General features: G+C 38.8%; 1 protein-coding gene and 1 pseudogene across 1 annotated transcript in view; one reads left to right on the forward strand and one right to left on the reverse strand.

The window, feature by feature from the left end:
- The window catches only part of jam3b (junctional adhesion molecule 3b), a 50,082-nt gene extending 39,921 nt beyond the window's left edge, over window positions 1-10,161 (reverse strand). The window contains exon 1 of the mRNA XM_088320900.1: window positions 10,021-10,161. Within this exon, the coding sequence (XP_088177026.1) occupies window positions 10,021-10,069 (49 nt within the window). The 5' untranslated portion in view covers window positions 10,070-10,161. The remainder of the gene's footprint in view (window positions 1-10,020) is intronic.
- A 6,426-nt stretch (window positions 10,162-16,587) lies between these two features.
- Window positions 16,588-16,677, forward strand: LOC148349445 (U2 spliceosomal RNA; annotated as a pseudogene).
- Window positions 16,678-17,244: the final 567 nt, after the last annotated feature.

Consider the following 17,244-nt stretch of genomic DNA (forward strand, 5'->3'; position numbering starts at 1 on the left):
ATTTCACACCTAGGGACAATTAGGACCAGCCAATCAACCTGACATGCATGTTTTTGGAATGTGGGGCGAAACCTGAGTGCCAACCAATGCAGGCACGGGGAGGTGCGGTCGCTGGACTTGAACCCTGAACCTCTGCACCAAGATTGTATTTGTATGAGTGGAACAAAAATTGCTCGAATGCAATCTTTCTTACTTCCATTGTCATGTTTAAGTAGGACATTTTGTACTCCAACAACAACTAAATTGTAGTGATAACCTGTTCAGCTGTTGTTTCAACTCTGTCTGTTTGCGAACTTAAATTAAGTAAATGTTATATAGTGCTAAGACAATTTGCTGGCCTCATCATATTCTTGAAAATACACACACACATGAGAACACTCTTACCCATCACTTATAACTCACTTGAATGATCACCAAGATTTGTGCATCAGACACGACTTTACCCCAAGCACTGAAATACACCATCGTTGCCAAGTGTGGATGCACTGAGTCATTCATTTGTGCAATCAAGTCAGAAATAATGCTTCCGCCGTATCATGTTTGCCCTCAGGAACATTTTAAGAATATTATGATGAAATATATAGCTTTATGGGGCAGCACGGCGGGGCAGTGGTTAGCGCGTGTGCAGCACAGTTCTAAGGTCTTGGGAACCTCCTGTGTAGGTTTAAATCCAGCTACCGGACTTACTGTGTGGAGTTTGTATGTTCTCCCTGTGCTTGCGTGGGTTTCCTCCGGGCACTCCGGTTTCCTCCCACATTCCAAAGACATGCATTTCAGGTGGATTGGCCGGTCCAAATTGTCCCTAGGTGTGAATGAGCGAGCGAGTTGTCTGTCCCTGTGTGCCCTGCGATTGGCTGGCAACCAGTTCAGGGTGTCCCCTGCCCACTGCCCGATGATTGCTGAGATGGGCTCCAGCACCCCCGCGACCCTACTGAGGATAAGCGGTACAAGATGAGATATAGCTTTATGATATGCAAAGAAACTATAGGTTACAAAACATTTGCCAAAAATAAATGATTTGGTCATAGCAAAAGCTAGATGTCTGATTGTTATAAACAAAGGTTAATATCAAAATGTTAATGGCCAAATATGTTGTCATAGTATCCAACCCAATAGAGAATAATAAACACAATAATTTGTTACATTGAGCCAAGCCAAATATAATATCCGCTGACACCACTAGTTAGAAAGATTCCAAGTATTTATGTTCCTCCTTCTAATAGATTGTGATTTTCTATGTAGTAGAATCACAACTTGGTCATGTTTTCTTTTTACCTATTCAAGCATCGGGTAGCTCAGCCAAAATATGTCATATTAAATGAAATCTTATTTATACCTCACTTTTTAGATAAATTTAAACTCTGCTGTAAAAATGCATTTAATGAACAATTAAAAAAGATGCAGACAGCTAAGATAATGCAACTAGATAAGAATGAGCGATATACATTTTTGGCTCAAGGCACTTCTATAATGTTTAGAAGTGAAGTATTATCACACAATGATCACACCCACAATCATATACATAACCATTCTGCAATATCTTTATCAGGAATATGATGCTCGAAACAATATCATGTTAATAGAGTTTTTATAGTTATTACTGATAAACCAGGAAAATAAACAAACCTCTCCAAAATGGATATAAAGAGTGTGAAGTTGCCAAGAGGAAAAATACATTCTAATAGGTCGTTTTAGACAATCTTTAAAATCAGACAAAAATAAACTTATGCTTTTACAACTCATTTCAAAGATTTACGTCTACTATATGACACAGCGAATAAAGGAGATGTATGGAATTTGGAACTTTGTTACTCTCTGCCGCCATCTCCATGGTCAAAGTCATAATTACAGCCCAGTACATGCATTTTTTGAAGAGCTCAAATTAACTTTTTTTTTCTCATCCTTCTTGGGGTTTGGGTTGGCCTTTGGACTCTACTTGGGACAGGCCTTTTCTTACTTTCATTATTTTCAATTCTCAACTGACAAATAGAAATCAAAGAACCTGCGGGCGTCACTCTTTAGCACCCCTATGCCCCCTATCCTGAAAACTAATATGTTCCGCCCTGAACACCTCTGAAAAAGGATGAAAGCAGAAAGACGGTGGAAAATAAAGCAAAACACGTTTCCCTGCTACATTCTTCATTTGGAATTTTCTAGCTGCCCCTTTTCTACTATACAAGCAAACTTATCAACCGGGCTGGCTTTTATCTTGGAGGCAAACAGGTGGCTAAGATTGTTACACATACTGTAATGGAGGAGGTTTTCAAGCTCCATGTGTTTTCTATTTAGAATGTTACATTTGCTGGCACTGACCCTCAGGTTTGGGAGGGACCCTGTAGATATTTCTGATGACGCCTGACCACGCCACTGACTCAAACACCTCCACCCACTTCTGTTCAGCTGTTTCAGGCAATTCCACAGTAAGCAGCCATATGCCACAGTCACATTGATGTTATTCTGTGTCATGGCCACAATAGAACAAGATTTTCCTGTAAGGCATTCATATGATCAGTCATAAATCATCAATCATCAATCAGCAACTTTGTACAAATTTGACTGAACAGCAATCTGCCATGATCAGTCCCCAAAAATGATTCCTTTCTCAAAGTGACATCTGAGCCGAGAGCAAAATGTCAATATGCCAGGGCAGACTCTCACTCAGGGCTTTCTGATATGAATAACTCCTGACTTGTAACAAACAAATGCAGAGCATCAGACTGCTTCTGTTCATCTGCTGCCTGATATTGCTTGTTTATGACTACCCCACACAGAAATGTTGTCTGTATGTGACTTGCCCATAGCGGGCATTACGTGCCATTACGAATGTCCTCTAAACATTTGCTCACAAGCTTTGGGTGGGTCAGGAAACATCTCACAGCATACGGCTCCAAAGGGAGCAACTATCAGCAGTTAGCTTAGGGGATATTGACTCCTGTCTCGCCTAACGGCTGCACCACGCTAGCCAAAGTATGAGCCAACGGCTGACCTATGGCTTTATTTTAGACAAATGTTTTCAAACTGCCTGGCTATCAACATCTGACAGGAACCACAGTTATTTGTACATTTGAGAGGCTTCAAAGCTGTGTTGAGTGATAAAATAGCTTATCAGCGGACTACAAAGAGACAACAATCGAATGGACAGCTCACACAAAGAGATGCTCCAGTTGGATTTAGGTGTCATCCTTGAGTAAAAACAAATAAAAATGGGTCATAATTATAATAATTTATAATAATTATAATAATTTTATAGTCAGATCAATTGTAAAGAGACATTAGAGATTTCCCTGCGTTCATAATTTGGAGGCAACAATCCAGTCACCTGATTAATTTACAAAGCAAAAAGTCAAATAAAGACTGAATTCTTACCTTTACGTCAATCCCCATGCGCAAAAAAACGACAGTAAGCGCTAAGCCAGTCAATGAATTATCACTAATTTTGAGCCATTTCTAAAAAATATGGTCATCAAAATAAAATGAAAGTGCGGAACCAAATTAGAACACAGATACATTTCCCTTTCATCATACTGGGAAGTGGATTTTTTTTTCCCCATAATGTCATATTTTAGGTGCATTTGCCTTGGCTACCGTTCTACCAACACAATACCAAAGACAATGTAGGGGCGGCAGTAGCTGGAGGTAGAGCGCTCGTCTTGGAATCAAGCTATCCCAGTTCGAATCCCAGTTCGTCCGTGTTACATGTCAAAGTGTCCTTGGGTAAGACACTGAACCCCTAATACCCCCAATAAGCAGGTTAGCGCCTTACATGGCTGCAAGGCCGCTATTGGGAAATGTGGAGCACATTGTAAAGCGCTTTGGGAAGTCATTGACTTGAAAAGCGCTATACAAATGCAGATGATTTCATTTCATTTCATTTCATAGGCCACAGTTGACCATACATCACAATGATTGTGTAAAGCTGTTGCAGATGTCCAAAAATTCGGTTTGGTTTGCCCCTCACTGCATATTCCAAGGGTAGGGATGTCTGCTTCCAACATGACAAGCAACTGTGACCGCCCGTGTTAACCACACTAACTTCAATTCAAATGCACGGCCTCAAATGCTTAGTTCACACTAAGTGTGTCATCGCCGTGTTGGCAATACAATAAAAAAACAAAAAATAATGGATCTTTTTCGTCTATGTGGTGTGGTTTCAAATGACCCACGGCCCATCTAAGGACTAAATACGTACAGTGTCTGTCTGATCCACACTAATTCAATTTCAGGATTTTTCAGGCTCACACATAGTTTTGCTCCACTTTTGAGAAGAAGTCAATGATTATCTTTAGAATTATATCAGTGGCACTGCTTAGAAGAAGCAAATAATGCAAAATGTACATGCATTCCATTAGGTCAGATTTAAGAGTAGAGAGAGTAGAGACTTTGTGTCCATTAACAATGTTGTAGAATGCGGTTCCAATTTACATCAGCCAAAAAATAAATATATTCAATTGTGCTACTTGAGGAACAAGACCACAAGAGAGCAGCATTTGACTCAGTAAGGCTTCAAAAAAAATCAATCTTCCAATTATTATAGCTGATCAGTAGCTATTAGTAACTTACTTAACAGCCTATAGCTAGCTTTAATCTAGCCAGATTAATGGTGTCTCTAAGGAAAAGGCAATGCTGGCTTTGAGCCAAAAGACCACATGGCTAAGCTGCTGTCCAAGCCAGACAAAAGAAATTCTTAAATCTTCACCAGCTCATTGCTTCCTCTGAAATGTCATGTGTGCTCTTGGCATGCCCAGCGAAAGATTTACTTGGGGGCAAATACTATCAAAGGTACTGAACAACAGCACAAAAACATCAAGTTATACAATGAAAAATTGGATAAACTATTAAGACTCTACGAATTCACAAATCCTTAAATACCCTCATTCCTCAATGGTTGCCCGCATATCACAGGTGGTCAAGCTTGGTCCTGCATGTCCTGCATGTTTTTGGAGATGTTAGCTTCATGAAATGTCAATTAAACGACAAGTGTTGTTATCAAGCTACTGCAGCACTTTCTATCAAACTGATCATTCATAGCACTTGTGTTGGAGAGGAAGAAACTCAATTAAATGCAGGAAATATGTACATCCGAGACAGAATTGTCCAATCCCTGATATAAAATATTTATAAATACATACTTTGCCTTTTCAGTTTTCTACAGATAAACCAAAGTTACAGTCTAATTTTGGCTTATCTGTTATTTAGTAAATTATCACAAACTTCTTTTTTTTGGAGGAGTGTCTTTGCAATTGTTTTCATTTGAGGAAATTTCAATGCGGCACCAAAGTGGGTAAAAGTCAATGTAAAACATTGTTCAGCCCTCGGTTAAGGTAAGCCTTCATTCGGAAAATGCTGTTCTGCTAGTGATCCCAAGAGCCAAGAAGAGATCCGCATATGTATACATATAAATATATACTGTATGCATATATACATATCATAAATCTTTTATTTTTTAATAAAAACTTTCTTTTAAAAGGTAGATATAGTTATTTTTTTCCAGGCCCCTTACACATAAAAGTGGCTAACGTTTTTTTGCAAGTCATGTCATGTTCAGTTGGGTCAAGTCATGTTTATTTATATAGCCCTTAATCACAATAAGTCTCAAAGGGCTGCACATACCACAGACTATTAGAGACTACAGACTATTATTACTACTCCATCCCCTGATCTAAAGCCTCCATGAAAACAAGGAAAAACTCAAAACCTTAGAAAGAGGAAAATGAAAAAAAACCTTGAGAAGGGAACGCAAAAAGAATGTCTACACAACTCCTTGGCAATCCATGGAAAAGTTATTACTGCAAGTATCCATTTGGCACCGCAACAAAAGAAAAGCATACATCCGCATAACTTTCAAGCACAAGTGCTCTTAGCAAACACTAAATTGTGGAGTTTAATTAAATAAAAGATTCTCAAATTCAGGTTTAAATTGTTCCCTGGATTTTTGCAGTGAAAATTGTTTTACTTATGTATTTATGTAACTTACTATAAATAATTTGAGCCTTTTATCGATTACGAAAGCAAAGTTTGTTTTTTAACAAAAATATGAAGGCCACAATTGACGCAATGTACCATAAGACACTCAAAATTTACAAACAAAATAGTTTTTCGCCAGTGATTTAACATCAGTGTGAGTATTGTCACGCCTCGCTGCCTGTCAATCCCTAAGTGTCTGGCTCATCTCTTAAAAGCAGGACGTTTTACACTAAAAATCAACGGCTACCAGATGATAAAAGCAGTACTATCTGTTTTATATGGCGGAGCAAACCACAACCCCAAAAAAACGAGCTTGAAAGAGATAGGCGCCGGAAGACTGTACTTGCCCAAGGCACACCACAGGAAGTGGTGCCCTGACGTCATTGGCTTGTTAAGGAATCCGTGAACAGTGATCCATTAGAAGGAGAAACTATTAGGAGCAGTGTTTGAAGCAGGAAACAATCCAAAACCTAATTACTAGGGATGATCAATAGAAGGTTTACTCAGAATCCAATCCAAGTAAATACAGAGTACTATCAATTGATACCGATATGATGTTGATACTTTTTGCTTCAAAATGTCATGATCATTAAATAATTGAACACCACTTGCCTTAGTTTATAATTACGAGAAACACAGTACAAAGATTTTATGCACTACATGTTTTAACTTTTAATTAAAAAACTTCAATGAAACATGTGAAGTATAAGAAAATAAAAATAAATATTCCTATTACGGTTTCAGAACAAGAGTCAAGAGAGTCAAACCAAAACATAGCAGCAATGTAACGAAAAAACAAATACTGTATCACAATGTCTACAAGACAACTAAAATGCCATCAATGCAAATAAAGTGTAAAAACAATTGGATCAGATTCGAAAGTTATAATGTATGAATAATCTTACAACCCTTTAACAAGATTATAATAGCGCTTCTTTAAATGGGAAGACATTATCGATCCCAGGACAACTGTATCGATCCAATCCAAGTACTTCCTCAGTATCGATAAGCTTGATAAACGGATTGAAACGCCCACCCTTAAAGGTTAAGAAAATGGTTTCACAACAACCACGGCAACAAGTGCCTCATGTAACACTGAGTCAGTAGAATGAGGCAATTAAGAATACAGAATTAGTTTAACCCATTCAGCTTCCTGTACATTTCGCCTAAAATCCCAAACCAAGACAAACCCAAAGTAAATTAAATGCTATGCTTGAACCATTTGGAGAATATGGAATGTTTTGGTCTCTTTTGAATGGTAATACTCTGAAGTCTTGTGCCCTAAACTCAAATAATCACTGCCACTGCTGCTAACATTGAGTAATTTCTATTTATCTGTCAGCATTTTTGATGTTTTGGGGTAAATATTTTACACGGTTGGACTGTATGGATTGTCCTTGATGAAACGAAGCCATTTTCGCGGCCATTCAAGGAATTCGAAGATGGCCAAGGGACGTAACGGTAAATTACGCGGGCTTATAGTGTTTGAGTATCTTGTTTCAGACTTAGCGAGATGTTCCTCTGATGAGGTTTCCAATGATATGTGCAATGACGTATTTCAGTGACTGGTGACATCGTACGGACATGTATTTGTTTATCAAAAGTCCAGCTCCCCGCCGGCGGAAAATTAAAGGGTTAACAATGACATACCACCCGATTTAAATATCAAGCACTCGCCTCCAGATGTGTGTCCGTCACTTCCAGTTATATACCGGTCAAAATCAGTCAATTGTTCCCCTTATTAACTATTAAAGGAGCTGTGCGGAATATGTAACTTTTTGAGTCCATGCTGGCATTTCCTGGCTTGTGTTATCATTGCAGCTTAACCAGCTCATTTATTATGTGCATGCAAGTACTTGCATTTCTTAGATGCGCTCAAATACATTTTTCTTTACTCATCTTTGTTGAGGTTTGGGTTGGTGTTTGGACTCAACTTGAAGCAGGCCTTTTCTTACATTCACCATTTTCATGCTAGACTAACACATAAAAACAAAACAAAAACCCTCGGGAATGATCATGACGTCATTTTCCAGCAATCCCCCCATCCCCCTACATAGTGTGTTTGCTGCCTAAAGACAGCTTTACTAAAAGTCAGATCAAATAAAAGGCATGCAGTGGAAAATAAAGCACAAGAATTCTTTGAACTCAGATGAAAATGAGTAAAACATATTTAAAGGTAGTGTGCGTCATTTGAGATGTTTTTAAAAAGTTTGAAGTAGAATACATACCCTATTAAAGCTCTAGTGTGTAATATTTGACCACTAGATGGCACTGTTGTCTAATATAAACAAAAACGAGTGCCACAACAAGCAACAAAACATGGCGTCGACCTAAGTAGAGATTCGACTTAGGTCATAGGAATAATAATGTCTTAAACTATGATTTCTTTTATTTGTGAAAAATAACATTGGTAAGATTGTTTATGTATTTTTGCCTCGTATTCAAATATTTTCTTAGTTTGTTTTTTTGACCACTAGGAGGCACTAAATAGTACACACTGTTCCTTTAACTATTTGTTAACAATACCCAACTGAGTTAAGATAGCCTTTATATTTTCGTTTCCACTGCACCCATCTGCTTTTATCTTACTTTTAGTAAAGCTTTCTGCGACTCCTATCACATTAAGAAGCAGAAGGGAGAAGGGCACGACGAGGGATGGATAGTGATTTGATGCCTGTGCTTGTGGTTTTCTGTTAGTGTAGTATGAAAATGGTGAAAGTAAGAAAAGAACTGGCAGCACGGCGGCGCCGTGGTTAGCGCGTGTGCGGCACAGTTTTTGGGTCATGGGTTCGAACCTCCTGTGTGGAGTTTGCATGTTCTCCCTGTGCTTGCGTGGGTTTTCTCCCACAGTTCATAAACATGCATGTCAGGTTAATTGGCTTGTTCAAATTGTCCGTAGGAATGAACGAGGGAGTGAATTGTCTGTCCCAGTGTGCCCTACAACTGGCTGGCAACCAATTCAGGGTGTCCCCTGTCCACTGCCCGAGGATGGCTGGGATGGGCTCCAGCACCCCCGTGACCCTACTGTGGATAAGTGGTGCAGATAATGGATGGACGGATAAGAAAAGAACTGTTTCAAATACAGTCCAAAAACGAACCAAAACCCCCAAAAAGATAAAGATTAAGAGTTTATTCGAGTGTGTCTGGGAAAGTCTCATACTTGTACGTGCCAGACAAGCAGCTTGACAGAGGCTGAAACGAAGATGGTGCCGATAAGTAGAATAGTTCCAAATTCGGGACAGAACTTATACTCAAGTAAATCTTCTAAATTGGACTTTTGGGGGGTACCTCAAACAAGGAACCCCACCATGAAACGATAATAAACCTTACAAACACAACACAGCAACTATTTACTCACAGAAGAACAGACTATGTAGAATAACCGCAACGGTATGAGCAAACTACGATGACCGTCGTTTGCTACCAGTAACTGAGGACTGGATTAGTGACGAAAAATGTTATGCGGTGTACGCACTATGAAATAGTAAAAAAAAACGTTTAAAAAGCGGTAGAACTTTAAAAATTGACAAGTTTGTGGATAGCAAACAGGTTGCGGAGGACACTAGCCTGCCCGACTCCTCCCGCGGACAGCTTGCTTTATTCAGCCAGTCGTAAGAAAAAAACCGTTATCTCGCATCACTACTTGGAACATCTCCGTGCGGCTTCACGGCCACGCTAAATAGTTAACGCACGACCGCAAATCATGTTTAATTCACATTTACGAGAGGCCATCCTTTGAACTTTTAAAGACTGGAACTTTTCAGTTAAGTAAGCATAACGTGATGGGGCGCGCACGGGGAAGACTACTGTACAAGGAAAACGACAGCAAAATATGGATCCGGTTCGTAAATTGAAACAAAAATATATCCATTTTTGTTACATTCGTACGATAAAAGTATCTTCAAAGACGGATCGTTTTGTCCTTCGTTTGAACGAGGCTTTTGAGACTGTTTTGATTCGAAATCACGAGCGAACCCAGCTCGAAGTAAGTGTACCCAACGGGCGTGCTACTCACTGGGATAAAAAAAGAACAAATGTATCAATTTGGGTACTTACAGTGAGTTGAGAGCAGAGTGAGAAGAAAAGATAGACTTGCTTTCGCCATCTTGGAGTCTTCGTTATGCTAACAGACTAAGAAGTGCGAGCGCAAAGTAGCCTAAACACATTTGCCCTGGGAATGATTTGTCGTTCGCGAACGAAACGACTTTGTGAGCTAGCTCTTCGAAGTGGGCGACGGAAGCGCCTCTCTCTCTCTCTCTCTCTCTCTCTCTCTCTCTCTCTCTCTCTCTCTCTCTCTCTCTCTCTCTCTCTCTCCTTCATCTTTCTATATCTTATATTCTTTCTATACTATATAAAAAACGAGGACTATGTGCATATATTCTGTGTTGTATAGAGCCATCAAAGTGATGTTCTCCACTCTTTCCTTGCAAGCCTCTTTCTCTTTCTCTATGTATCTCTTTTTCTATCTTCTCCCTCCTTTCTTTCTCTATCTCTCTGTATCCCTCTATCTATATCCCTATCTTGCTAGCTCTCTCTTATCATTCTCTCTAACCTTTTGCCTTTTCTCTCTCTTCCTTTCTCTTAGTCTCCCTTTCCTGTCTCCGACTCATCTTTCACTTCTTTATCTATCCCTTCTCTTTTCTTCTCTTTCTTTAACTCTCTTTCTGTCTCTCGCTGTACTTCATTCTCTCTTTTTTTCTTTCCCTCTCTCTTTCTCTGTTTCTCCCATCATCTCTGTGTTGTTTGCTTAGTATAATCAATTTGAAAATGTAATTGACGTAAAAGCTCACTGTATATTGAAACAACAAGGCCTATTGCAATATAGTAACATAGTTGTTTGGTTGGTTGGTTGGATCCCTGAACCTCTAAGGCCGTAGGAGCACCATATCCTGTGGTGTGTCTTGAGCAAGTACAGCCCGGTGGCGCCCATCTCTCTCCAGGCCAACATATGTTTCCATCAGGTCTCGAACCAGGCACCTGTCGCGTGTCAGGCGAATGTGCTTACCACTGCCCACATTTTAAAATAATCTATTGATTAATTTGGTGCATAATGGTCATTATTAGTATTAATATATGAATTACAATAACAAATAACAATCTGAAGAGTTGTTTGGGAGCCGAAAGAAACGGCTCTATTTAGTGAGCCGAGCTGAAAAAGCCGCTTCTCTAAAAACAGGCGGAATTCCGATCAATGATGGAGAGAGGTATCTAAAGAGAGAGGGGGAGGGAGAAAGGCAGAGGGCGGGGCTAAAGTACAATTGTAGTCTGTTTCCATGGATACTGAAAGCGTCGACTGGTTGCCACGACTGTTAGTAAAAGACAGGATGGATTTATTTTGTGTGTTTTTGTTTGTTTGTTTGTTTGTTTTTTGCTTCTTGGGCCTTGTGCTGCCTTGCCACAAAAGAATCAAAGTGGAAAAAATAAAGAGAGACTGTATGCAACTTATCACAACTGGGATTTCCAATTGTACAACAGTATCTATTTATCTATCTATCTATCTATCTATCTATCTATCTATCTATCTATCTATCTATCTATCTATCTATCTATCTATCTGTATGTCCGTCCCTCCCTCCCTCCCTCCCTCCCTCCCTCCCTCTATCTATCTATCTATCTATCTATCTATCTATCTATCTATCTATCTATCTATCTATCTATCTATCTATCTATCTATCTATCTATCTATCTATCTATCTATCTATCTATCTATCTATCTATCTATCTATCTATCTATCTATCTATCTATCTATCTATCTATCTATCTATCTATCTATCTATCTATCTATCTATCTATCTATCTATCTATCTATCTATCTATCTATCTATCTATCTATCTATCTATCTATCTATCTATCTATCTATCTATCTATCTATCTATCTATCTATCTATCTATCTATCTATGTATGTATGTATGTATGTATGTATGTATGTATGTATGTATGTATGTATGTATGTATGTATGTATGTATGTATGTATGTATGTATGTATGTATGTATGTATGTATGTATGTATGTATGTATGTATGTATGTATGTATGTATGTATGTATGTATGTATGTATGTATGTATGTATGTATGTATGTATGTATGTATGTATGTATGTATGTATGTATGTATGTATGTATGTATGTATGTATGTATGTATGTATGTATGTATGTATGTATGTATGTATGTATGTATGTATGTATGTATGTATGTATGTATGTATGTATGTATGTATGTATGTATGTATGTATGTATGTATGTATGTATGTATGTATGTATGTATGTATGTATGTATGTATGTATGTATGTATGTATGTATGTATGTATGTATGTATGTATGTATGTATGTATGTATGTATGTATGTATGTATGTATGTATGTATGTATGTATGTATGTATGTATGTATGTATGTATGTATGTATGTATGTATGTATGTATGTATGTATGTATGTATGTATGTATGTATGTATGTATGTATGTATGTATGTATGTATGTATGTATGTATGTATGTATGTATGTATGTATGTATGTATGTATGTATGTATGTATGTATGTATGTATGTATGTATGTATGTATGTATGTATGTATGTATGTATGTATGTATGTATGTATGTATGTATGTATGTATGTATGTATGTATGTATGTATGTATGTATGTATGTATGTATGTATGTATGTATGTATGTATGTATGTATGTATGTATGTATGTATGTATCGTCAAGTCAAGTCATTTTTATTTGTATAGCCCTTAATCACAAAGAGTCTCAAAAGGCTTTGTCCTATAAAGGCTTTGTTAGAAGTCCTTTATTGAATTTCACCATTTCACCATTTTTATGCGACACTGACAAAAAAACCCTGCAGGAACAAGCATGATGTCCCTCACCAGCACTTTCCTCAGCCCCCATTCTTCAAACTTGATGAGTTCCGCCCCAAAAAATTCTGCCAAAAGTAAAATAAAAGCAGATAAGCACAATGGTATACAAAGCTTAAGGGTTCTTAACACATACTTGATAGACAAAACATTTAACTTTCAACTTTTTAAGGACACCTCAGACGACGCACATCACCATAAAATGAATTGGCTGTTCCTACTGCATGATCCAGTATTCAAGGCTCTCCATAAAATGGACTCTTAACTTTTTCATGACTGAGATTTATAGAGCTGTTGAAGAATGTGGGCCCAGTCATATCGTACTCCTCTGACATCCTTTATATGTGATTTTTCCCGGAGCTCTCGCGGTCCAATTCTCAAAGATACACACATACATATAAACACACATGTACAGTATATGCATAAATAGTTTGATATCATTGACAATAAAGACGATTTAATTTATATATATGTTTAGTGGGTACTATTTATCCAAGCTGGTAGTTGAAGACCTGTAAGGTGTCTAATTCTCAAACTAGAGACTCCAATGTACTTCTCGGCTTAACACTCTCTTTCTCCTCTCTTTATATTTGTGCTGTTCTCTGAAAGGAGTAGTACACACCGTTGTAGGAGATTATCAGTTTCTTTGCAATTTCTTGCATGTAACAGCCTTAGAACAAAAAATAATAGTTGAATTTTACACGGAAGTTCTCTTTTCTGTCCATACTGAAAAATGTGATGCTCCAGATACTGGACTAGCTCAAAGGAAGATCAATTTTATAGTTTATCTAACCAGTTAAATGGTTTTCAGCCACGCTAACATCAATTCACAAGGGTTTTCTAATCGCCCATTAGCAAACACAATGCACAAAATCTACTATTAGAACACTGGAATGCTGGTTGCTGAAACGGCCCTTATACACCTATGTAGGTGTTGCATTACAAATCAGGCATTAGCGTTTCTGATTAGTTTCATGTCATCTTGATTACATATATCTATCTATATATATACTACTCTCAGTCCCATATAAACTCCAACATACTAGTTTGTTGACATCCAATCAGAACACATTTCCACAATATGCATCATTATCTCCAGCCATGCATATAAGGCAGATCCGACTCAATCTGTCAGTTTGTCAATATTCTCACTGACATGTGAGACGGTTGCAATATCCACTGCACCCTCTATCGCTGGGAAAATTGTATGTTTAAAAATAGATCTATATCTAATTATGCCTTGCACGCATTTGAACTATATTGCATAATACATGCTAGTCTGCTATTCAAGTAAGACCCTGAAATGAATCAGATGCAGTCATTTTAAAAGGGCTGCTCCCTTAAGGCTCTGCTGTCTAGGTTTGCATTATAGCTCAGCAACCAGTCTTCTGCAGGATACTGAGTGTTTATTTTTTCCCCCCCAATTGTATTTTTGAAAGCCATTTAGACGTAAAGCAACAAGACAAGGTTCCGTTTTTAAAATTGTGTATAAACAAAAGCACAAACTGATTACCGTGTTTTCTGCACTATAAGGCGCACCCCCAAAAACTGTCTCTTGTCATATTTTGTCAGGCCCAGAACGGAAACAGGACCCAATTGCATAGCGTTTACCACAAGTTTTATTGAAAGAAAGAGGAAGGGCTGCGCCCACGATCCGGTGTTCGCTGGACGTGGGAAACAAGTCGCTCTCGTACTCCGATTGTGATCCGAACGCGGAAGTGGATCTTCCGTAGCGAGCGATGACGGTGTCAGGGACGGAAAAACTGGTCGGTAGCTGGGACTGGGAGAGCAAGGCGTGGTCAGGGTCGGGTCAGAGTCGTAAGCCAGAACGGGAGAGTAGACGTAGTCGGGACAAAAAAAGGTTGTAAGCCAGGATGGGAGAGCAGACGTGGTCAGGAGCAAAAAAAGTTGTAGCCAAAGACAGACGGGAGCAAAAACGAGACAGGTGGGAGTCAGGGTCGAAAAAAGCTTGCCTGGTATACACTGAAGTTCGCAGACGGACTTACAACAGGGGACAGACAGGACTGAGTTCAAATAGTGACAGGGAGCCAATCAGAACCTGCTGCGGTTGGCGCTAAATGAGCGGCCACAGCTGAGTCACATCACTAATCATGACATATTTTTTTCATATACAGTGTCGTAAAAAAGTATTTTCCCCTTTCCTGATTTCTATGTGTGTTTTTGCATATTTATCACTCACAATGGTTTCAAATCATCAAACTAATTTTAATATCACACAGAGACAACTCAAGAAAATACAAAACGCAATTTTGAAATTGTTTAGGGAGCACTGGAATTTAAGTTGCATAAAATGGAGACTACGGTAAGAGCTACTGTGTTTATTTGTGTATAACCTGCGCAAATAAAATCACCGGTGGTACAGATGACATAGGAAAAGGCATTAGAGTGAATCTTATCACACCGGTTTTACCCACAGTGCCAGAAATTTGCGTAGTGCATTTTGTTTTATGTTCTGATAGGTTAAAGCAGGCATGTCAGAATTACGGCCCTCAGGCCGCAAATGGCCTGTTAGATGGTTTAATCCAGACCGCTATACATTTCTGAGTACAGTATGTTATAAACAGATGCATGTCTTTTAGTAATTTTTTTCAAAAGTTATGATTTTTTTAATAAATGTAAACCAAATGCTCTCTCCAGCTGCTAGAAGATATTGTATATAACTGGATTCCAACCCGAGTCATGGCTGTGAGGTCGCCGACACTTTTCCATTACATCATGAGTGGTACAGAAAACATATCTAAAGGCGTAAGATATCACACAATTTTTACTCGTCGTTGCTGTCGTGCACTTTCCAGACATTTTCAACATCTTACCTAGTGTTTACTATGTTTGTGTACTGTAATGCTAAATGTAATTCACCCTGGTCATCCTGAAAGAGGGATACCACTTGTGAGGTCCCTTCTCAAGGTTTCTCTTTTTCCTCACACTGAGGTTTTGAGTTGTTCCTTAGGGGTTTTTAAATAAATTTGACTTGATTTGACTTGACTTGTCCATTCTGAGTGAGTCTTTCCTCCTCTTTACCTGTGCGTGAATAATTTTTCGATTTAATATGTATACATATGTGAAAAAGCTTTTATTATGTTTTTTTGAAAGCCTTTTCTTTTTCTGTTTCTTTCTCTTGCAATGTTATTAAACGTTTGTCAGGGCCCGAACAGACCGAGAACCCAGACGCGTATCGTTTTCACACAATTTTCCCCATTTTTTACGGAAATGGGGAAGTCATGCGCGTGAACACAAACGCCAGTGATTCGGTGATTGTGGGGCGTATGAAGTGAGACAGAGAAGTCAGGCGCAGGAAAACAGGAAGTCAGAGGCAGATGAGATCGAAACCGGACAGGACAGACGGGATTGATACCAGGTACAGGATACACGAGCAGATACCGAACAGGACGGGACAGATGGGATTGATACCGGATATTGGATCCTAGAGCAAGATACCGGACAGAGTCAAAATACACGTTTTGCAAGTGCAGAGGTTCGTTGACGGACTGACAAGGAGTGAATGAGAGCACTGAGTTTAAATAGGAGGGAAGCCAATCAGGCAATGAGCAGCAGCTGGTGCCTAACGAGCGGGCCCAAGTCAGGGCAATGGGCAACCGTGACAACGTTATCAGAATGCATAATGCAAATCAGTGTTTCTGGCACCGTGAGTAAAAATGGTGTGATTTTGAGATAAGCTCTAATGCCTTTTTGTATGTCATCTGTATCACTGGTGGTCTAGTAACAAACTGTCGGTGGCCTTTGATTTTTGCATTCCGGAGATGGAATAAGAGCTTGCTCTGTCCACTCCACGCATCGGCCCGGTATTGCAGTACCTCCGGGAACGGTGCATTCGCAATGATCGCAACAAGGCTTTAGGGCTAGGACCTTAGCTTGGCCTTTTGGCTGAGAGTAAGTGTCCCGGCTTCTAGGCTTTGTAGCGTATTCTGAACTGACCGATAACGGATAGTGAATAATGAATAACAAAGATAGATAAATAACCCTTAAAAAAACCCCCCTCTCACTGTCACCAGCCAAGAATATAGATTCATAAGTCATTTGTTAATTATTGCTCACTTACGATAGTACAACGTAAAACCTTGTGTGGTAATGTACACTTCAGGTACTTTATGCAATTCTATTCTTATCCACCAGCATTTGGCCCGCAGGCCATAAGTTTGACACACGTGCTATAGGTAGTCTGCGCTTCTCAATGTGTCCCGGCACCATTTTCAGTTGTCCCTTTTGGATGTATTAAAGCTGTCAATAATTCCTTTAATCTAGTTATAATCTCAACTAGGAACTTTTTCAATTAAAAAGCCAATTTTTGGTAATGGACTACTTTTTGTTTTTTTTCTTCTTCTATTGCAAGACAAACTTGTTTAACATACCAGGCAATCATACATGGGTTTGTTTTT

This window comes from Urocampus carinirostris, chromosome 17 (assembly GCF_059441175.1).
Source record: "Urocampus carinirostris isolate Australia breed hairy pipefish chromosome 17, RoL_Ucar_1.0, whole genome shotgun sequence".
Taxonomy (NCBI): domain Eukaryota; kingdom Metazoa; phylum Chordata; class Actinopteri; order Syngnathiformes; family Syngnathidae; genus Urocampus; species Urocampus carinirostris.